General features: G+C 45.6%; 1 protein-coding gene and 2 non-coding genes across 4 annotated transcripts; 1 reads left to right on the top strand and 2 right to left on the bottom strand.

The window, feature by feature from the left end:
• Positions 1–1,137: 1,137 nt before the first annotated feature.
• LOC100703014 (uncharacterized protein C7orf43 homolog) lies at positions 1,138–15,858 on the bottom strand. 2 transcript variants are annotated; one of them, XM_005457353.3, is made up of 13 exons: positions 15,515–15,858; positions 11,556–11,899; positions 11,336–11,431; positions 11,113–11,242; positions 10,252–10,338; positions 8,743–8,863; positions 8,149–8,296; positions 7,791–7,873; positions 7,416–7,567; positions 3,647–3,783; positions 3,491–3,569; positions 3,295–3,409; positions 1,138–3,225 (listed from the first exon to the last, which is right to left on the bottom strand). In XM_005457353.3, the coding sequence occupies exons 1-13, from the start codon at positions 15,705–15,707 to the stop codon at positions 3,069–3,071; spliced, it is 1,842 nt and encodes a 613-aa protein (XP_005457410.1). In that variant the 5' UTR covers positions 15,708–15,858; the 3' UTR covers positions 1,138–3,068. The 2 variants fall into 2 exon arrangements, with proteins under 2 accessions (XP_005457410.1, XP_005457411.1); XM_005457354.3 differs by having other exon boundaries at positions 11,556–11,896.
• Positions 15,859–20,189: 4,331 nt separating this feature from the next.
• On the bottom strand, positions 20,190–20,271 carry trnas-uga (transfer RNA serine (anticodon UGA)). Its single transcript has one exon. It is a non-coding gene; the product is annotated as a tRNA-Ser (tRNA).
• A 745-nt stretch (positions 20,272–21,016) lies between these two features.
• Positions 21,017–21,088, top strand: trnaw-cca (transfer RNA tryptophan (anticodon CCA)). The gene has a single exon. It is a non-coding gene; the product is annotated as a tRNA-Trp (tRNA).
• Positions 21,089–22,024: the final 936 nt, after the last annotated feature.

Below are 22,024 nucleotides of genomic sequence, written 5' to 3'. Positions count from 1 at the left end.
TCCCTGAGCCTGGTTCTGCCGGAGGTTTCTTCCTGTTAAAAGGGAGTTTTTCCTTCCCACTGTCGCCAAAGTGCTTGCTCATAGGGGGTCATATGATTGTTGGGTTTTCTCTGTATGTATTACTGTAGGGTCTACCTTACAATATAAAGCACCTTGAGGAGACTGTTGTTGTGATTTGGTGCTGTATAAATAGAATAGAATTGAATTGAATGCACAGCCGAGTCTTAGCCCGTGGAGGTGGCTCTTCTATGTTGTGCCATTCGTTTATGAAGTGGCTCTTTGCTCTCGCCGATGTAAAGGTCAGAGCACTCCTCGGTGCTCTGTGCTGCATACACTACGTTGTTAAGTTTGTGTTTAGGAGTTTTGTCTTTGGGATGTCTGGTTCATCCCAAAGACAAAATCTTGTCGGAGGAAACATCTTCAAGGAAACTTAAAGAAGTCCAGACGGTTTTCTTTCCAAGCTCCTGAGATTACGATGACCTTCACAGACATATCTCTGTCAGCTGGAAATGAAGCCAGTCAGAAACAGAGGATGGGCTGTCAGCTGTACTCCTCATGCTCGTGGCTGAATATTCAACCGATAACATGAGGCATTGTGCTCTGAGTGCCTCGGTGTCTGTTCTTGTCACAGTTAGATTTGTGGATACCCGAGTTTATTTCTCCTTCAACTACAAACAGAAACTCAAAGAAAGCTTTGAGTAAAAGTCCTGCCCTCAGAATTACGTCCAGAACTACAAGCATAAGAAAGAACTGAAAGTAACAATCTTTATGTAAAATGAGCCCTTTCAGGATTTTACATGCAGAATATTTTATTCTCAGGGGTTTTTATGATGAAAGCCCATCCAAAATAGAAGCTAATAACACATCACACACATGCTGTTACAGGTCAGGATGTCACATGACAACGTCGGGCTTCACACTGCTCTAAAAGTCAGTTTTCACATTTTTTTCCTGTCAGCTCTGTGTGATGTCACAAAGAGTGGCGCTCCACTGAGGCTCAGTACAAATAAGGATTACTTTGAACTGTGAATCATGAAACGCTACTTTCGTCCAATCGGAGAATAAAGGCGTGGACTTTAAGGATCCACATCCTGTTTTTGTAATCGATCTTCTGAAAACCAAATCCATCCACAGACCTGATGTTTCACTCATTTATTAAACACACTGTTCAAACTGTGCTCCAGCTGGTTGTTTCTCAGGATCTGATGCTTTTCCACTTTTGCCCATCTTTACCCTGTGTATCTGTGTGTGTGGTGGTGGTCAGTACTGCAGGACGTCCACTGGTCTAAAGTCTTACTGCACCTGAAGGGAAGCATTTTGTTTTAGTTAGTCTCTCATCCATCACTGGAAGTCACAAGCTTTGCAGATTCTGGTGAATTTGATGGAAACTATCACACAGAACATGAAGCAGCAGCAAGTACTGAGGAAAAGCTTTTATCTCTTTTTGTTTGCATTATTTTTCTGTTTCAAACAGGCAAACGTGTGTAACAGCCAATCATCACAATTATGTCATAACTGAATAAAAATAGATAAAATTGTCAAAGTTGGAGTCATCAGGACCCTCTAAGCGTTCCCTCTAAAACAAATAGGAAAAAGAGGGAACACACGTGTAAAGAAACGTGTGGTTATCCCAACGAGGCTTTCGTCAAATTAGCAAAGACGCACAGAAAACAAGATCCGACACCAACGACGGAGGATCAGAAACACAAACTAAACTATTTTGTCAACCCCTAACCCATCTGTCCATCTGCATCTGAAGGTCAAAGGTCACTTTTTGAGGATGCCAGAGTCCACCTGTTGGTTTGAGAGTGAAAGAAGCATCTATGTCCACTGTGAATGACCATCTTTGAACAGAGGGCGGGGCTTATGACACCAACTGTCTGCCGTCTATAATCCAGTTTTGAGATTCTTCCTGAACTGCAAAACCTTCTTGGATGAAACGTCTTCAAGAATACAGAAGTACACAGAGAACAGAGCAGAACCAATCAAATGCCTGGGTGCATCATGTGACCTCGGACGTTAAAGAAACGCGCATTTCTTCTTGTGTTGATTTTTAGCAGTGAGACAGCAGATACACTCTGACTACATCTGTGTCCTCGCTGTTAGCTTATTGTTTCACTAATGACAAACCAAGTACTGCGATAAATTAACGCAGCAACGGTCCCTGTTACTACCTGGAGTGGGAGGAGCTACAGCTGACACTGACGCCCCAGTAGCCCCTCCCATAAAAACATCAGGAATAGCCAGAGCCAGGAATAACCTGTTTTCCCGGGTTGAGTGCTGGAGATTCCTGCCTGCATCTCAGATGAATTCCTGATTTTGAGTTTTCATGAGTTTGTCTTGCTAACGTGCGCCAGATCATAACCAGGATGAACCAGAACACCATGAGCAAGGCAGCAGACTCCTGCTGCTCTTTAATAAAAGGCTGAGTGTCCTCAGAGGGAAGCTGACCCACAACAACAACCATTCATTTTATTATCAACATTCTGCTGAAGTTACTGTTTGTGACGCGATGGAGGAAATAACACTGAAAGAAAACATTAACTGTGACTGTCCTCAGTTTTATACGTTTTTAACCTGTAATGTCTTTTACTCTGAAAATAACACAGAAGTAAAAAGGTAACACTTTATTTTGGAGGTTTGGCACTTCCCAGCTTATTTCCTGGAAACTTTACTAAACATTGTAAAATAAATTCTCAGTTCTTCGGCTCTTCCTGGAGCTGAGCTGCGTGTTTGCAGTTTTCATGCTGTAAAACACACCTGGAGCATAAAACAATTCAGTGGCTCAATCTGGACGATGCTTTAAAGTTCAATATAAGATAAAATTTTAAAGAACGCTTCCAGGAAATGAGCTGGAAAACACAAAGTGTCTTTAAATGAAGTAAAACATGAAATATTTCAGCTGAAGGATGAACTTCTTCCTCCTTGTGAAGGAAAATCTGATTGTTTCCTGATTGGTCAGCTGATCAAACACAGGAGTGTTCCCTGCAGTAACATGAAGTCAGATTCTTTGTCATCTCTTCTCGTGTGCGTTTCTCTTTCAAAATAAAAGCCTCTCCTCTCGCTGCCTAGCTGACAGGATCCACCACCAGGACTTTGCACTCTCTCTTGGCGATCTTGTCCAGCGACAGCAGCGACTTGTCCTGCGGCGGCAGGTAGAGCGGCCGACCCACCGGAGAGCCGACGGGAGGCGTGATGGCCCGTCGCTCCATGGCGCTGCCCGTCCTGTCGGACATACAGATAAGATTAAACGACATACTTGATGTGATATAAGGCTGAAGTTACTAAAGTTACCTCATGATGTGGGACCGAGACGGCTGCTGGTGGGAGAAGGACTGAGAGCGTCCCAGACTGGCCTGGTGTCGGTCCAGCAGGTCTCGAACCGCCGGGCTGGACGGGCTGTTTTTACCTGGATGGTTTTGACACGACACAGAAATCAGGACAGACGTGCGTCGAAGCCTTTTGTGTTTGTTTCCTGGTTAGAGCTTACGTGACAGGGGCCGAGCGTCGGGTGGAGGGTTGGACACCGACGCTGTGAACTGGAGCTTTAACTTCATGTGCTGACTCAGCTGCAGAGACAGGAGAAAACATGATGTCCTGTGTGAGCGGGTGAAATAAGGAAGCAGGCGCTCAAAGCTCAGCGTACCTCGTAGAGTCCAGGTTTGAGGATCTGGAAGGCCACGCTGAACGACAGAGTGCTTCCTTTGCGGCAGTGACCCAGGTTACTGAGAGGGGTGTGACAGACCACGGCAGACAGCGCTGCGTCTTCCCCCTGACCTCGACCTGAGCGAGCAAGCAAACAACACATTACTCAGTGTGAACCATGACTGACAGAGAGTTTCTCCTGAAACTGGTCCAGAGAACTGTCTCCATCCCCGAGAAGAACACAACTACAACCAGCCGGACAAAGCACCATCAGGGCTGAGGAGCCAAAACCTGCACTCCCCCTAACGTCCACTAGAGGCTCAGTCCCCATAGACTGCCATGTTACAGTTTTTCTCAAATGCTAAAACACATTTCAAACGTTCCCACCATGTTCCCCACTGTCTAAACACAACAGCCTTTTCTAAAGCTACATAAACACAACCACACCTTCCCACTGCAAAACTCAAACTTTCACACCGAAAGAGCAGCTCGAAGCTTTCAAAAATGTAAACACTATACACATCATTACACACTACAGCAAAACAACTGAAAACACAATGCTCAATTTGTGAGAAGGTTCTTTGTTTCATAACTGCCAATGCATATTTTTCGAAACTATACAGTAACAGATCGTCGTAGATCTCTGCAGAGGATTAGGCATTTAGATTTGTGAGTTTCATATGAAGAGTATAAATCTATAGAAAATCCTGCATGTACGTGTTGAGTTGTGTTACACTACTGTAACACAACTCAGTGCAAAAACAGAATCTATTGCACACAACAGTACTCTTGAAAACACGATCAGGGTGTGAAGTTTCTTTATTTCCTTTATTCACACCACACACACACCACAATCACTGTGCGGCATCATGTCGCTGAGCTGCATCGGGCCACATCACCTCATCCACATCGCAGGCTATATTGTCTCTCGCCAGGCACCGCGGGAAAAACACCCTGGAATGGCGAATCCATCCCTGGAAGGCCTCCGCTGGGATGTCAACACAGGCCAGCTCCATTGCCCTTAGGAGGTTCTCTCTTGTGTATGGTTGTCTGTCATAAACCTTCCATCTCCACGATGAGAAGAACTCCTCTATAAGGTTCAGGAAAGGGGAGTAGGGTGGCAGACAGACGTTTAAAAAGTGGTCACTGTTGGTGGTGAACCACTCTCTGATTTGGTTTGTTCTGTGGAAGCGGACATTGTCCCAAATGATCACATAAATGTGATGTGCGGGCCCAGGATGGTGTTGTTGGTGGTCCAGGAGGATGTCTTTTAGCTCCTCTAGGAAGGTGAGGAGACGTTGGGTGTTGTAAGACCCAAGGACAGCATGCCGGTGGACAAGCCCCTCCGAACCCATGGCCGCACAAAGAGTAATATCACCCCCCCCCCCCCCCCCCCCCGTTGGCCAGGGACCTCAGTGATGGCTCTTTGGCCAATGATGTTACGGCCTCTTTGCCTTCGTTTCTGCAGGTTGAAGCCTCATCCAGGAAGAGGTACTCATGAGGTCTGGCCATCGCGTCCAACTGTAATATCCTCTGTGAAAATGTGAAAGTGCACAGGTGTTCAGAACAACAGTCAATCAGGTAGCACAGTATTGTCCAGAAGTAATGTAGGCCACTGAGCAACACAGTATGTCCACTAACTGTACTGTGAACATGGATGTATACTTACTTGCACAAACTCGTAACGTAGGTCTTTGTGTCGCGCAGAGTTGCGCTCAAAGGGAACCCTATAGACCTGTTTCATCCGCGTCTTTTGGCGCCGGAGAACTCGGTCTATTGTGGCCAAGCTGACATCGTCAATGCTCTCAAAGTTGACATTATCGGCAATGACTTTGTCTCTGATCTCCCGGAGTCTGATGAGGTTGTTCCCACGAACCACATCCACAATGAGGGTTTCCTGTGCCGCTGTAAATATGGCAACCCTCCCACCTCTATGTGGCATTCTTTCAACTTTCAACATGTGTTACAATACAGTCACAACTGATTTGAAACCAATAGACTACTTTCACAGGTTTGTAAAACTGTATTGTGACAAAGAAAGCAATAGAGTCCAATACCTGTTGTGTTGTCTGAATGCCCTGATAATGGTGGCCACGGTGAACCTACTCAGGTTTGGACGGACTCTTAAGCTGTGTCCCAAAACGTCGGCTGCATCCTCCGGAGGCCGCATTTGAAAGCCGATTACGTCACAGCCAGGCGACGAAGGCTGTCCCAATTCGTCGACTCCTTCAAATGCAGCCGACAAATGCGTCCTTCATTTCCCCGAATTTGAAGGATGGGTTGGGTGTGTCCTTCGTGGCCACCATATCCCAGAATTCTTAGCGCGGTCCAGCCAAATTTCAGCTGCCAACAATGGCGGCCGCTACTAAGTTTTAAAATTAGTCTTATTAATCTTTCTGGGTCACAAAATAAACTTTTAACATATTTTCAGGCGAGAAAGTAGCTGTGTAAACTTCAAATATCTGCTCAGTTTATCAAGACATCGCATATTTGCAAAAGTGCGCCAACGTTTTCGGAGACGTCTGTTACCCACCCGCTCGATAGCAAACCGGGGGGTTCAATGGTCACTCCAGCCGGTGAGAGCAGCGGACTCCCGGCTTCATCGTTGTCAGACCCCCGCTCTTTCGCTACTCTGGTTAAACGTCATATATAAGTCACTTAGACAACCTAAAAATGATATTGTTTGCCTATTTTCTGTGTTTTATTTGTTCGTGAGTAAATCGGTTTGGCTGAGATCAAAGTTATTAGATTATTAGATTAAATAAAACTTTATTAATCCCCCGGGTGGTTTTCACACAGCTGAATAAACGTCAAACAGAAAACTGATTAAACCGAAGTGTGAGACGGTCGAGAATTTACGCCAGTGTCCTGTTATATTTTAGATAGCAAGGAGCAGACGGCCGAGTTTATTAAACTCCACCCACACAGCGGTGACGCAGATCTGAAGGCTAGACCGTCCCATTTCACAGCCTCGCACTTCTGGCCTTCTTGGTCTTCGAAGGACCCGGCCCACGTAGACCGAAGGCCGGGTCCTCCGAAGGATGCAGTCAACGTTTTGGGACACAGCTTTAGTCCTGCTTCAGCTATTGTCATGCCATGGACAATGACATGGTCAATAACTGTTGCTCGCATCTCGTCCGTAATGATGGTGCGAGGTTGTCTTGCTCTCCCTCCTGGACCTTCTCCTCTTCCTCGTTGGCCTGCTCCTCTTCTTCCAGGGCCAGCTCTTCTCCCTCCTCTGCATCGAATTCCTCTTCCCCTGACTCTGCCTTCATCCATTGTGTTTGTTTGGAATCTGCACTCTGAACTTGCTTTTATACATGTGTTCACAGCATTAGCAACAAGTGTCTTCAATTTTGAGTCGTTGTGTGTAATGAATGACGCCAGCTGTGTTCATTGTGTTCAAATATTGCTGACTGTGGCAAGCATGTTGCATCACATGAGCTTTTATTTGAGAATATGAGCAGAGTTCTTTTGCAACTTGTGTTTTAGCAAGGACAGATGTGGTTAGATTTATGACAACGGAGGATTGTGTTCTGCGAATTGTGTCTTCATGTGACATGTGTTTATGATATTGGTAAATGATGGCTCGATTTAGTAAATGTGTTTAGACAACTGGTCATCTGGTTTAGAGGTTTGGCGTTTGTGTTTTAGCATTTGAGAAAAACTGTAAAATGTCCCAGAAATAAACCCGTTCACAGGTTTCCTTTCAAACAGCTGCAGGGTGGATTTTTTCAAAACATCAAACATGAATGGAAATGCTCGCTGACCCTCTGGAGTCCAGACGAGCCGCACAGCCAGGAAGTCCTGCAGGTTGTTGAGAAGAACATATTTGACCTTGAAGTGCTCCTTCACCCTGACGGTGCTCGGACAGCTGGCCGTCATGACGAAGCGCGGCCGGTCCAGACGGATACTGGGCAACCTGGGTGGAGGGGAGGGAGGACGGCGGGTCATTTAGAGAAGCAGCAGGAAAACAAAAAACAAAACACACTGTGTTGACCTGCTGCTGGACGGGAAATATGTCAGGATACACCCAGATTTTTCCCGTCGCTCCTGGTGGTCACAGCAGAGGTCTGCACCCCCGAGCCTGGATATCTCTTCCCATGACTAACACAGCACGTGTGGAGCGTTTCATCCAGCCTTACCTGTAGTGGGTGTAGATGCAGTTGGTGAAAGGCATCTTGGAAGTTGACCACTGCAGCACAGCGACCAGAGGAACCTCCAGCCCCTGAACACAAGCACACACATGCTGACCGCAGTGAAATAAATAAAGGACGCATTAATCCAGGAACGATTCGCCGACCGCCGCATCACAGCTGCCCTAAAGTGTGTCTGCCTTTCAAAGTCGTAATAAAATCCTGCGTTGACACATCTGTCCACAGAAACACGGCACTGACTTTTCCTTCCTCAGGAAATCGTGAGGAGAACACAACATGTCATGTGACCAGAGCGCACTGTGCACCAAACTATAAAACACACAACGCAACACGAATGTGTGCGCACCTCATTGGAGTCGTCCTGCGGCATGTCGTTGAGGTTCAGCTGGAACAGGAAGTCGTGCTCCTCTAAAGCGCTGAGCATGCTGGGAAGGCGGCAGGCCAGGCTGTCCACCCGGCAGAAGGACGCCATGCCGACCTCACCGGACTGATGGCTGCGGAGCGAAGAACAACAAATACAGACATTCAGGCGCACACGAGATCACACAAACACACAATCTGACTGCACAACAACTCGTTTTACGACTAACAAAGTCCCAGAAACTCAAAGTAATCGAGTATAAGACAAAGTGGCATCATTACTAAAAACTATCTGCAATGATACAAACGATAAAAATCCAACACAGCGTAACAAAGTATACACAACACACTGCCATTAAATGCAATGTAACAAACACAGAGTAATAACTAATGTGAGAGCAAAGCATCCAGAAACAGGAGCAGAAATCACAAAACTGCATAATACATGTAAGAAAATGCACGTTGAGCATATTTGTCTCGCCTGTCTCCAAAATGAACCCAGCAGCCACGGCGGCGCCTTCTGAACTCTGAGCAGAAACCTTCCACACACCATTTGAACGTGCCTCACTCATATACGTACCACACGTTGTCCACCAGCAGCACGGAGCCGTCGGGCATCACGGGAAGGTAGGAAGCGTTGAGGTTCGGTAAAATCCGAACATCCCGAATACTCACCTCCTCCTGAGAAGACTCGTTCAGCACTGAGAGTCGGACAGGAAACAGAATCACAGGTTGAATCAAACCACTGCAACCAAGCAAGGATTTGTTTCGGTCTTTAACGATGAGTTAAAAACCAGCGCCCTCTGCTGGTGCTTTTAGATTAAATACCAAAATATTCCTACATCGTCCTGCTGATCAGAGTCACAACCAATAACAGCAGAGACTCGGCAGTTTCGGCCTTTACGGGGTCTCAGCGATGCCTCGGCGTGCCGGCTGAGTGCGCTGGCATGCTGGACGTTAGTGGTGTGCGATACTGCATATTTTGGTATCGATCCGATACCAAGTAAATACGGGCCAGTATCGCCGATACTGATACCGATACTTTTCAATAAATCAGGTGGATGCCTCATTGAATTGCTAAATCGCAATTAATTTTCATGACCTTAAGTGTTTTTTGTGATGTTTCCTTTGGTATTATTAATTACTTAAAACCCAGGACATAATTAGGAGAAATAATTTATTTATAATTAAATAAAAAATGTTTTATTATTGTGGCAGCTCGTGGTCTGCGATGCTGCTGCAGATGAGGTGGACTCATGCCGGGGCATGGGGCGCCGATGGTCTGGGCCGATTCCCTCGCCTGCTTGCGGGGTGGGGTGAAGTGGGCGATGGGGGTATGTGGCAGGGCGTGTTCTGCGATGCCACTGCAGGTTTGGTGGTGGTGATGTGTACGGCAGCCGTTGAATGTACTGTTACAGCAACCGTGTGATTATTGTAAGAATAAATGATGCGGCGAAGCATGAAAATGCCACCGGGTCTGCCGTGGTGGCGATCTGTTTTTTTTTTTTCTTATTTTTTAATCTTAAGTGCACGCAAACAAATTAAAACAAATAGTGTTGATAAACTATAATACGAAAATTACAATTAAAATTCTCAACAACAAAAACAATTGGTAAAAATATAATTAATATGTAAACAACTTAATAACCCCCAAAGTGTCTAAGTCACGTGACGTGTCAGCGCAACACCGAAACATAAGAGAGGGGGGGCCGGGGGAGCAAAGTGTGCCTGCTCTCCGCTGACACAGGAGCGGCGAGTCCAGCGACCTGGCTGTTTCGTTTTTGCCGAAAGCACAGCATAGCTAGCAAGCAGAACTCAAAGTAAAGAATCGATCTAACCAGGCTAGTATCGATCCGATACCGACCCCGACTTGGGATCGATACTATCGATATTTGGATAGATCCGCCAACCACTACTGGACGTCAGGTTAAAGGACGTGCTGATCGCTGCCCTGTTCAGCTTCATGCATTTTCCTGACTGACCTCACAGCACACAGCTGGGTTTATGTCACTTAGCTTGGAGGCTTCCCTGACATGTAAACATCTGTCATCCCAGTGACATCCCAGTGACGATGAAGAGTGTTCTGTACCTTTTAAGATAGCGAGGTGTTTTCCAGAAACAGTCATCTGCTTACAGCGGACGGTCGGAGGCGGCAGGACGGTCAGGGTGGTGCTCACTGTGGATCAGAAGCTGCGTTAAACCTCCCAGAGGACAACATGACATCTTATAAAATCATTAAAATTCTGTTTATCAGGATGAAACAGTCCCGCCCTCAGTTTGAGAACCTCAGCGAGGCTCTCAGAGGCGAGGGCGGAGAGGAGCAGGAAATGAGTCCCACCCCACCTCAGGTGACTGAGGTGTCGAGGAGGCCGGGACTGAACGAGCTGATTTAACCCCCGACTGATCAATGAAACTGATCATATGTCAGTAACTGACCTCCATCATGGCTGGATTTATTGTTTTTTTACTGTTACAGTATTTATCTTGATTTAATGAAATCTAGACGGATGCTCTGTTGTGCTCTGACGACTCTGTTTTCAGGTTGTGTCACCTCGAGGAGCTTTACACTGTCAGGCAGAGCCTACAATAACACCCCACACTCATGTGACCCCCTGCTGTGGAAGAGAGCCAGACATCAATAATAAATAATGATTAATGCAGAGAGGTCTCGTCATTCCATTACTTTGATTCATAAGTGTTCAGTACTTCCTGTTTTATTTTGAAGGTTACTTTCCTGTTGCATCTTGTTTGTTCTGCTTCCTGAGTGTCAAACCTGTTCTCATTGTCACCTGTGTCAGTCATTGTCAGGTGTGCGCTGTTCCCACCTGTTCCCTGCTTCCTCTCAGCCCTGGTGTAACAGCAGTTCCCTGTCTGTGGCTCATGTTTAATGGAACGGTCTGGCTCTGTGGCGCTCTAACCACGGCGTTCCCATGAAGCATTCAGTGCCTACCCTGAGCCTTGAAAGTGTTCAGGTCGTGTCTGAAGGTGTGCGTCGGCTCTCTCTGCTGCAGCACGCTCAGGTAGCCGAGTTCCTGCACCTCCACTTTCTCCGCCTCCTTCTTCCACACCGTGACCATCACCTGAATGCACACGGAGCAAAATTACTGAGCAAAGCAGCTACGACTCAAAGCCTTCACACAACACCAGATATCTGCATCCAAAACGAGGCGGACCTTGACTTTAAGGGTGCTGACGGGCAGTTTGTCCAGAGAGACGGTGAGCGGGAAGATGACCTCATCCGTCAGGACCACCGGCTCATCTAGAGGAGACTGACAGGGAGGAGCAAACACATCATCGCGCCTGAGAGGACAGCATCGCCTCTGAGGACTGATCTTAATCTAACAGGTGGAGAGAGGAGCGCCATATCAAAGACAGGTAAAGGTGCGCGTCTACCTGGACGGGCGCCCTGCGGAACTCCCTCGACGCCGTCCCAGAGGAGTTGTGGATGAGCAGAGGTTTGCAGTCCCTGAAGCTCCGGCACCGGGAATCAACCCTGCTGCCGAGCGCTGCGATGGCGGCCTCGGCAGCTGCGATGTAGTCCTCTTCGCCGTCCTCGTTGGCCTCGTCCCCGCTGCTCTGGTAGTCGTGGTGATGCTGATGGTGGTTGCCCCGGTGACGACTGCTCTCACCCGGACTCACGCTCGCCACAGCGCACAGAGATCCGGCCAACTCCCTCCACGCCCGGCTGCTGGCCGATTCGGTCCCAAAACCTGCCGCTGTGCCATCAGTGCCCCCTGCTGGAAAACAGACAGCTCCGCTCCAGAATTAAGGAAGCTTTTTTACACCCAAAGAAACATTTTTTGGTACAAAAGTTTCAAGAGTTTGACTCTGTCACTCAGACTTCTGAGAAAATAACTGAAACTTTTGTTTCTTTGTTTTCAGTGGCAGCGCTCACCCTGTTTTGAACCTTTAGATAATTTCCTGTTTCAGTGCTTCAGCCGTGTTAGAGCTGTGGGATTTTACCCCGTCTCAGCTCCAGTTTGCAGAGTACTGAGCGATCGTTCTGGTCCTGTATCGGTAAGTGTCCCCCGGCCGGATCATCTCAGGAGTTTAACTCCGGTTCATTGTATGTGACGTTGAGTCCCACTCTGCGCCTACATGGTTTCATTTGAAGCTCGTATCTACTGTGGGCCAAACGCAGGTTTAATTACTGCATTTGTCTGGATCATTGACTGTAGAAAACATGGACGACGCCACAGCTCCCCAAAAATGAAGCCAAAACGTCTCTATCGCCCCCTGGTGTCTGGCTGCAGTATAGGTCATAAACCCCGCCTCCTCCATGTTAGCGGATGGGACTGGGGTCAGACTAAAATAAATTTATTCTCCTTAGATAATTTTTTTCCAAAGATTCTTTCTTTTGTTATCAATAGTTCTCATCATGCTGATTGATGTCCGAGGGGTCTCCTTTCCCATAAGTTTGATTCTAATTCCTACCGCGGCGATGTTAAATTGGGGTGAAACGTCATCATAACAGCTTTGACTGGCAGCTGCAGTCACGGAGAAACTTGCGTATCTGTGTTCGGGAATAGCAGATAGAGCGTAGGCTCTGAGAGGAGGGCCAGCGTTTACGCTACGAAAACACGACCGAGTGTTTTAACTTGACAGCCTGAGGTGTTCTTCAGTAAACTGGACTACCTGACAGTAGGACCCGAGGCCCGGCTGCACTTTTTCGGTAAGTTAAACGTGTTTGTAAGCTAATCCGTAACTACCGTCCTTAGCTATGTCCTGAGACCTAGCTAGCTAAAATGAGCACTCGACTGTCAGGGTTCGTTTAGCTAATCTGTGCAGGTGAATGAATTTACTAAAGAAATCAAGAGAAACGTTCCGGGCTACTCAGTCACTAATTACTGTTACTGTACTTTTATTACAAGTATTATACTGTAAAAGCAACAGGCTGCACCCTGCTGCAGCTCCTGTGCAGAGCTGATTATTAAATATATGCAAACAACAGCATGTTTTCAGTCTCTCGCCACATCTGTAAAGACAGTAACATCTTTTTTAAAAGCTTGTACTTCAGTAACTCCTCATTAATCAGGAACTATGGATTAAAGTACTGTAGTGTACTGTAATACTGAAAAAATGTAAGAGAAGAACTTCAGATCCTGAGTGTGTGAGGACAGAAGAATCAGCTTTATTTCAATTTTGAGGGATAAAATTTATATCTGAGTTTGATGGTTCTGTTCTCTTTGTGATTACAGGAGCTGCCCTCAGATTCAGACCTCAGCACCACCCAGTGACAGCAGACAGATCATCCAACATGTTAACTGCAAAATGAACTGATGAAAACAGTACAAAGGTTAAAGTACCACACGTGCTGTAGTGAAAGCTGCAGCTTTATTGATAAAGTTAAAGACAAAAAAACAAAAGGATTAATCACTCATGTAACAGTGTCACTATATATCAGCATTAACAGGACCTCAGTTTGGTGTTTCACAAAGCTGCTGATCTCAGACCTGCACAGCTTCTGTTTTAAACACTTGATGTACTCAGCTGCATGAAGAGCATATGAGATTTTCTCTGGCACAATTAAATAAAACCTGATGAAGGTCAAAGGTTGTCACTTGTATGTTGAACTACAAACTTGTCATCTGGAATTCTTTCACAGTTTTTTGCAGATAGTGTGTTATTTACTATAAGTGATTCAGAGTTATTCATACCAGAGTAACCAGAGAGGATCATATATTTTTAAATATATAACTTTCTACAGGACTGAATATAATATCTTTATGTAAAAGTCTGGAGCCTCTGGGGAGTATCCAAGTATTTATAACATTACACAAACCAAAGGTCTCCATCACAGTGTTCATGAAATGCTGGGTTTATCCATCTCCTGGATCGGGCCTACGGAGGAGTGCTGAAGATTTCCCTGTGAGGGAGCTGCTGGTGAAGATCATGAGTCCTGCTTGATCTATGCGATGAGCTTCAGTCTTCCTGGTGTTTCTTAAATGATGCCTCTCTCAGTGGGTCAACAGAACTTCTGGCACAGGACAGCTGTGATGAAAGAAAAGGAAGAAGTTTCTCCAAACCTCTGGACCCAGGAAACCCAGCTTGGTCCTGATGGTCTCCCTCACTAGTTTCTCTCCAGGGTGAATGTAGCTGTTGATATAATATGGACTCTATTATTAAATGAAAAGAACAAATTAGACTACACTACTGAAACGTTCTGCTGATGTTTTTAAAGTCTCCATGTTACCAGGCTGTAGAGGGCTCTGAAGATTTAAACAGTTTTAGATCCATTACACTCACAGTCTTATGTTAAAATCTCAAAGGACAGCATTATATTTTTGATATTAACAGTAACTCTGGGCCTCTGTAGAGTGTGCAGATGATCTCATCGCTGTCTAAAAATGGATAAAAACAAACATAAGAAGTGCTGAATCCTTCAATAACACAGACTATTAGAGTAGCAGGTGTGTAGCATCGCTAACTAGCTAGCAACAAGCCTCCAACACAGCGCGTATGCTAGCGGCTAATCTAGCAAACGAATTAACAACAGAGTGATTTTAGAACTATAAGATGATAAGCTGTGTGTCTTTTTTATAACAGTGACATGGTTGTATTTACCTTAATTAAAGGAGTCGTCAGTCGCGGTAAACCAGCAAAAAAACTCGAGCAGCCGGGCTACGTAAAAAGTGTAGAGGGGCGTGTTTGCGGTCATGTCCAGCGGGTGTGTGGGCGGGAGCGTTACACAGTCGCTCCACCTCAAGTCACTACTGCGCAGACTCTGGCTCCAAATTTGCAAGATGGCAGCCTCCACAAGCGGGGTATTTTGGCTTCATTTTTGCACAATGGTAGGAGGCGGAGTCGCATCGTCCATGTTTTCTACAGTCAATGGTCTGGATGTGTTAGCTTCTCGTGCTCTGTTACCGCTGATGTTTAGCCTGCTTTGACCTAAACTGCGTGCCCATAACAGTCAGGTGGAGGTTTCTGGGTGGTGCAGATATGACCCCATAAATGCAGATAATCAGAGGGCGTGTCTGTGGGTCAACAAAGGGTTAACCGTGAGTGTGCGGCCTCCTTTGTGTGCAGCAGTCACTGCTGAAGCTTTGTTGTTTGTTCCTGCTTTAAATATTTATACATCCTGATTAACGTGACTCATGCATATAAATACATGTGACGTATGTAAGACGACATAACGAGGATATCCTGTGCACACCTGCGGGACACGTCACGAAAACATGCTAAGGTTACAGGAGGAGCCTCAGCAGGTTTTTGTGACAGCTGCTCCCACACCAAACACTGCGCCCTGTCTCCGTGTTTTCACGGTTTCGTGTTTCCGCGGGTTCGTGTTCACGTCTGTGTGACTATCACAGGCTCGTGCACTCATCTCTCCCCGGCCCTCCCTCACGTACCGGGGCCGTGCTCGGTCGGCGTCGCTCCGGCGTCCCTGCAGCGCAGCACCAGGAGGAAGCGGACGGTCTCGCCCAGGTACAGGTGGCTCCTGCGGGGCAGCGTGCGGTACCGGGCCGGGTCGGACAGGTCCGTGATCGGCACCGCCGGGAAATACATGAAATACTCGCACTGCGACTCCATCATCTGCACCATGGCGACGACGGGAGGAGGCTGAGCGGCCGCAGGACCACAGTCAACGCGCTCTAACAATGAAACGCGCACTTCCTGCTGCGACTTTCAAAGTAAAAGCACGGACACCTGCCAAATGGGGAAAAATGAGACGGATAGCGCCCCGTAGTGGACGTTCACGGTACTACGACACCGAGTTTCTCTCTGTTACCAAAAGCACATAAAATTTAAAATAATAAGCACCGAGAGGAGCGACTGGGTTTTATTTAGCTGTTATTTAAATGCAGCTATGTGGACCTTTTACATGATTTATAGCACATAAGTGTGCCTCTGATTAGAGCGCTGAGCAGCAGAGATGCCGTCTTATTGTCTGGAAACGAGATAAATTCACATCCATGTACCGATGCAGACATGTTTTCTTTCCTTTTTGACGTTTTGAGTTCACACACGTGTTTACATATGTGTGTGTGTGCGTGCGTGTGTGTGTGTGTGTGTGTATGTGTGTGTGCATTGAATTGTTTGAATTTTCCAGAAGTGTGTTTTGTCTGCAGGTCCAGTGTTTGGTCGTCCATGTGAGTGAAGTTGGCCCCCCACCTTCTTCAAATCAAACAAAATTGATGTCAAACATTTTCGTTTGTGCTGATTTTGTTTTAAAGATATTAGTAAAATATCTGGATGTCTGGAGCCTGGATCTCCTCCATGCCTGCTTCATGCCCTGGGGGACGGGGCTATGGCCCTCCACACCCTCTAGCAGACCGTTACATGGGGAAACCTTTTGTATACAAGCGCGTTGATCCACACAGGTGTGCACACGGGTGTTCACTGTTCGTAGACATAAACTACACCTTTCTTAGCTGCTACTCCAAAGCACATTGTGCGCTGTCTGTCCTGCGTGCTGCACAACAACATTCAATATTTAGTATTTACTGCTGTTCACACTTAGCTAGATTAACGTGATGGTGTTGTGTTTAGTATGTTGCTTTGTTTTTGGTTTTTTTTGCTTGTCTTCTCTTCTTTTTCTCTCAACAGGTGATCCAGGAGATTTTTTTTTCTCTTTGTCTTTGTAAGTGCCCTTTCTCACTGTCCCTTTTCCCTTCTGTTTTTCTTTTCCTTCCTCTCTTTCTTTCTCCCTTTCCTATCCCCCAGTCATGTCTGTCCCATCTGTAACAACTGAAAATAAAGTAAATAATAACAACAAAGTTTGATCAAATGGACCAATACGGCAATGCCATGATGATCCATTTGGCAAAATAAATCCATTTGGTATCCTTGTTGGTCTTCAGACAACAATTCTGACGGCTTAAGAACCAAATGGGACAGACAAAAAAAAAAAAAAAGAAGATATTAATAAAAGTTGTTAGAGGTCATCCGGGGTCACCCCCCGGGTCACCCCCACAAACACGCGCACACACACACACACACACACACACACACACACACACGCTCATTAAAGAAAACAAATTAAAATGGTGTCAATCAAGTGTGCCACATTTGTGCTGGTTTGTGATGAAATAGCTAAAATTTTTGGAGTCATTCTTGTGAGGCTCGACAGTTCCATGTATTTCGTATTTCTAACAGGAAGCATGCCTACGTTGTTCTGATAGTTTTGTATATTCCAAATATTTTTTTTTACTTTTAAAGAGTGTGATCATGATAAAAATATCCAATACTGGTTTATGACTCACAACCTTTTCACAGTAAAGAAAGGAGCTGTTTGACCTCGAATGACCTCTATAAACTTTTATTTATATTTTTAAAATGATAGCAGCTGAAACGTTCAACATCAGTTTTATTTGATCTGAAGAAGGTGGGGGGGCAACTTCACTCTGGTCCAGAGCGTTTAGCTCTAAGCTTGGCTGCAGAAAAAGTAACAGCTCAGCTCTGCTAAACCACATCACATGTGGAGCTTTGCAGGAGAGCACAGCTACGGTGCAAGTTTGAATCTGATCATTTATTTGAAATATGTTTGGTTTTCAGACCAGATCATTAAACAGAGCTTTATTCTGAAGTGTCTCTCACTCGTTTTAAAGACTGTACAGCAGTAACATATAAACAGGGCATGGGACCCAAACCTGTCTCCTCCACACAGACTGGAAAATAAAAAGAATCCGTCACTTTTAACTGCATATCCAAGCCCAGGCCCATATCCCAGCGGTCACAGGAGGGAGGGTACACCTGGACAGGTCAGGTATGGGTATGGGATGGGATGGGTATCATCACTAATTTCTATAACTGACTCGATTCAGACTCAGGTCAGTGCATATCTATATTTTTATATCCATGTACAAAAACAAAGCTGACACTTGTGAGATTTGTGAGCTGGACTGAACACAGCCAGTACTTGTGTTACTACTGTGTTGTCTTATTTGACAGCAACCTCGGACAATTACCAAATACACACAATTCATTAGGTAGACTGCTGGTTCTGGGTTGGACCCACTTTTTGCCATAAAGCTTCCTGAAGTCTTCATTGCTTAGATTCAGCGAGTTGCTGGAAACATTCCTCTGAAGTTTGGCTCCATGTTGACGTGGACATCATTAGATGTGTCGGCTGCATCCACGATGAGTGTTTCAATAAAAGAACTCAGACTAGTCTGAGCTTTGCTATCCTGATGAACACAGTGCACTGAGGTCACAAAGAGAGGGACTTGGTCAACACTCGGGCAGGCTGTGGAGTTTAATCGATGACCCCACACCATCACGCCAGCAGCAGCCTGGACCACTGATACAGGCAAAAACGTTTTTCTGTCTCTGTCGTACAGTTTTGGTGACCCTGTGTATATTCTACCCTCGGTTTCCTGTTCTCATTAACAGGAATGACTGAGTGTAGTCTTCTGCTCACCACCCCTTTATCTGTGGTGAAACACTGAATTGCTGCCATGTGATTGTAATAAAGTGGCAAATTAATAGATATATAGACGTATATGTTTCTTTACTCTTTTCATATGTACAAGATTTTCTTGGTAACCAACTGGAGAGTCTGTAGTAATATAAACACACACACACAGTTTTTATACTGTACAATAATAAAGATCCTCCTTTCATCCCTGTTAGTCTTGTAAATTAATCCGCCGTGTCCTCAGTTCTATGGGCACAGAGCGGAAACAGTGTTGACCAGTGATGGTGTAGAAAGGTTTACTCTCGTTGGTGAAAACATGTGACACACACTGGCAATCCTAATGAATTACCGTTAACACCAGCAGGAGAGTGTGGGCTCTTTAATACATTCAAGGTTCTTTATTTGTCACGTGCATAGTTATACATGTACAACAAGCAGCGAAATGTATCCTGTCACGCTCTTCGAATGTGCAAAAGGGGTGAGAAGAACATTATATACATTAAGTGAATATATAGATGGGGTACATTATGTGAAGTAAGTGGCAATGTTAGAGTCATTTGAGGTTTTTCTGAATACCAATTTCTTGCAATCGCATAATAGGAATCTCACTTTGACCTTAAAAGTTAAACTGACGTTTTCCCAGCTTCAATTATATAAAGAACTACTGCCTATGAAATTAAAGTGTCGCTCGATTGGTAATCACATCTGCCCATATTCGGAAGTGATAAGTGCACAGTTATCTACCGTGCTTGATACTCTCCACCTGCAGAATTCCCTGTTTGTTCATGCAAGATGTTATTCAAGGCCCACTTTTAAGCAGCGCTAGTCTGACAGCACATGTGGAGCAGAGTGGCGCAGCGGAAGCGTGCTGGGCCCATAACCCAGAGGTCGATGGATCGAAACCATCCTCTGCTAGGCGCGTCTGTTTTCACGAGGTACTGAACAACTGTGCTCAGAAAGGCGTCCTTACAAGTCTGGGATAGGTTACCAGGAAGGAGCCATTTACCTTCATAAAACTGGACAAAACCGACTGAACCCAGAAGTTGCCTGACTAAGAACCAAATCCTAGTTACTCTAACCTGTACCGCACATCTGCTTCAAAGCCCATTCACTTTGTGAGCTTAACAGCGTGAGATGACTTGTTTCTAATACAAACACAACAATGGAGGCAATGGTGTACCTGCTGCTAAAGTGATGGTAAACGGTTGGACCACGGTGTTGCTTTGGGTGTACCCAAATGGCTAGCTCTGTTTGCCGGGAGACCAGGGACCCAGGTACTGTCGCCTAACTGAAAAACAAACGTAGCCGGAAAAGATTAAGAGGTAAAGATTTGGCATTTTAGCCTTTCTATAGCAGTGATAACAAGTAGCCCCCTGCAACAATTTTGATGTATTAATATCTGATTCAAACTTTGTGCACATACCACTGATCGACATCTCCGACCATTATTGTTTATAAAGCCTGGAGAGAAGAAGAGGGACTCTACTTGGAGACATGTAAATTTTGTACTGGAATGATTAGTATTTAAGTACAGTGGTTTGAACTGGTGATTGGAAAACTGTCAGTCACTCAGCGCTCCAAGACACCGTTGCAACTTTTGAATATGAGCTCCTCCGCCTAATTGCAACCTTTACTTTGTCAAAAGGAACGCTGGCGAAATGGACTTTCGCTGTGAGCAGGGTTTGAACCTGCGCGGGGACCCCCCATTGGATTTCAAATCCAACGCCTTAACCTCTCGGCCATCACAGCTCCCTCAGCTCACCTACACCTTTTGGAGCATGGTGAGAGACGCCTGCTCCAACAGCGCAGGTCCTTTTAGAGATCATCACATACCAGACCACTCCCTACTCAGAAGTCACTTCTCTGGTAAATACCATTAACAGTCGTTGAAGAGACCATTGATTGTGTTGTGTGTGAACTGTAAGGTCTTTTAGTCAGGTAAGATTTCATTCAAGGCTGACAGAACTGGTCTCCTACCTCATATATAGCATTTTGGTGCAGACGGCGCAAGGAGCCTCTCCAGAGCAGGTTCTGTTGGAGACTGGAGATCATCACGTACAAAAGCACTCCCTACTGAGCAATCACTTCTCAGGTGTGTGTCAGAGTAAGGTCTTTTGTTGTTAGACACTGTCCAAAGACTTTGTCTTTCTCTGACAAGCATCAGTAACAAATATCCATTGTTAAGAATTCGTCTAGCTGGCCGGCAAAGCTGATCAGAGCGCGAGCACTGAATGACAGACACTTTGTTCGGCTTTTGATTGACTACTGCAAGCGCACTTCACACCTGGATTTGTACTCTTCCCTCAAAGAGGAGAACCTTTCAAGTATAAGTGGAGATTCTATGTGTGCGTGTTGACATGCATGGTTTGAAATGACATGCGTCTTTGACACAACTTCTTTGCATTCACAAGTTGAAAAATTGCTTGTGTGGAAAGAAGACGGACTGGCTTTGCAGAGAATTTCAGATGTTTCGGAGAGAGGCAGCGCTTTGTGGGACCTTGTGGCGCAATGGTAGCGCGTCTGACTCCAGATCAGAAGGTTGCGTGTTCAAATCACGTCAAGGTCAGCCAAGTGTTTCCAGAGTGCGAGGACCACAGGCTGTGACTCTCTCTGCATAGGAAGATTTTTAGTTCCTTGTGGTATGCTCGTGCGTCTCTCCAGACATTAAGGCCCATGACTCATGACGTGTCTCCAGTGAGTTGTTGAGGGTGTCAGTGAACACTGTAGACAACTGATCAGCACAGCGCTTCAGGGTGGATGGAGGCACCCAGTTTGGCCCAGCTGCTTTGCGTGGGTCCTGTGTCTTAGAGAGTCTGTTTACATCCCTTTCAAGTATGGAGAGAGGTGTCAACTGCTGAGCTTTACTGAGTGGTAGAGGTGATGGGGGAGCCGCAAGTGTTGACCGTCTGGGGTGGGGGGCTGGGCCAGCTGGACCGTTCCATTGTTTTCTGAAAGCAACAGGTGTGAATACATTGGATAGGTGTGAATCGTAGCTGAATTAGAGGGCCTCTGTAAATGGAACTGAATCAAAATGGCAAACAAAACACCGCATGCTGCAGGTATAAAAAGAACAATGCCATGAGATACATGTAAACACATAGTTGAAAGAAGTAAAGACTGCACCAAAGAGAAACTCACAAAATTTTTCTAACGAAAAAAACATTCAAATAACGAGTATAAGTTTTTCATTTTGAGCAAACAAATAGTTTTGAATGATAATGAAATGTAAAGGCAGCTTCAGAGCTGGGCTCGGCTCTCTGAAGCAAACTCATCATATCCAGGATAGTTTTTCACTGTGGACAATGTCACTGTGTCCGCTGTGTTGGATACATTCAGATTTCATGTCTAATTGCGGTGCTTGTGATTACAAACGGTATTACATCTCTACCGATAAGAACCACCATTGACAATCAGCGGGAAGGGTTAAGAGCATCGAAGTGCATCAGCAGAGTGTGTTTGTGAATCAGAACGTCGATTATGCTTAACATGAGGTAAAATAAGG

The sequence above is a fragment of the Oreochromis niloticus genome, linkage group LG10, assembly GCF_001858045.2.
Source record: "Oreochromis niloticus isolate F11D_XX linkage group LG10, O_niloticus_UMD_NMBU, whole genome shotgun sequence".
In the NCBI taxonomy this organism is placed as follows: domain Eukaryota; kingdom Metazoa; phylum Chordata; class Actinopteri; order Cichliformes; family Cichlidae; genus Oreochromis; species Oreochromis niloticus.
The sequence above is the reverse complement of the archived record's forward strand: the minus strand, read 5'-3'. Positions and strand labels throughout refer to the sequence as shown.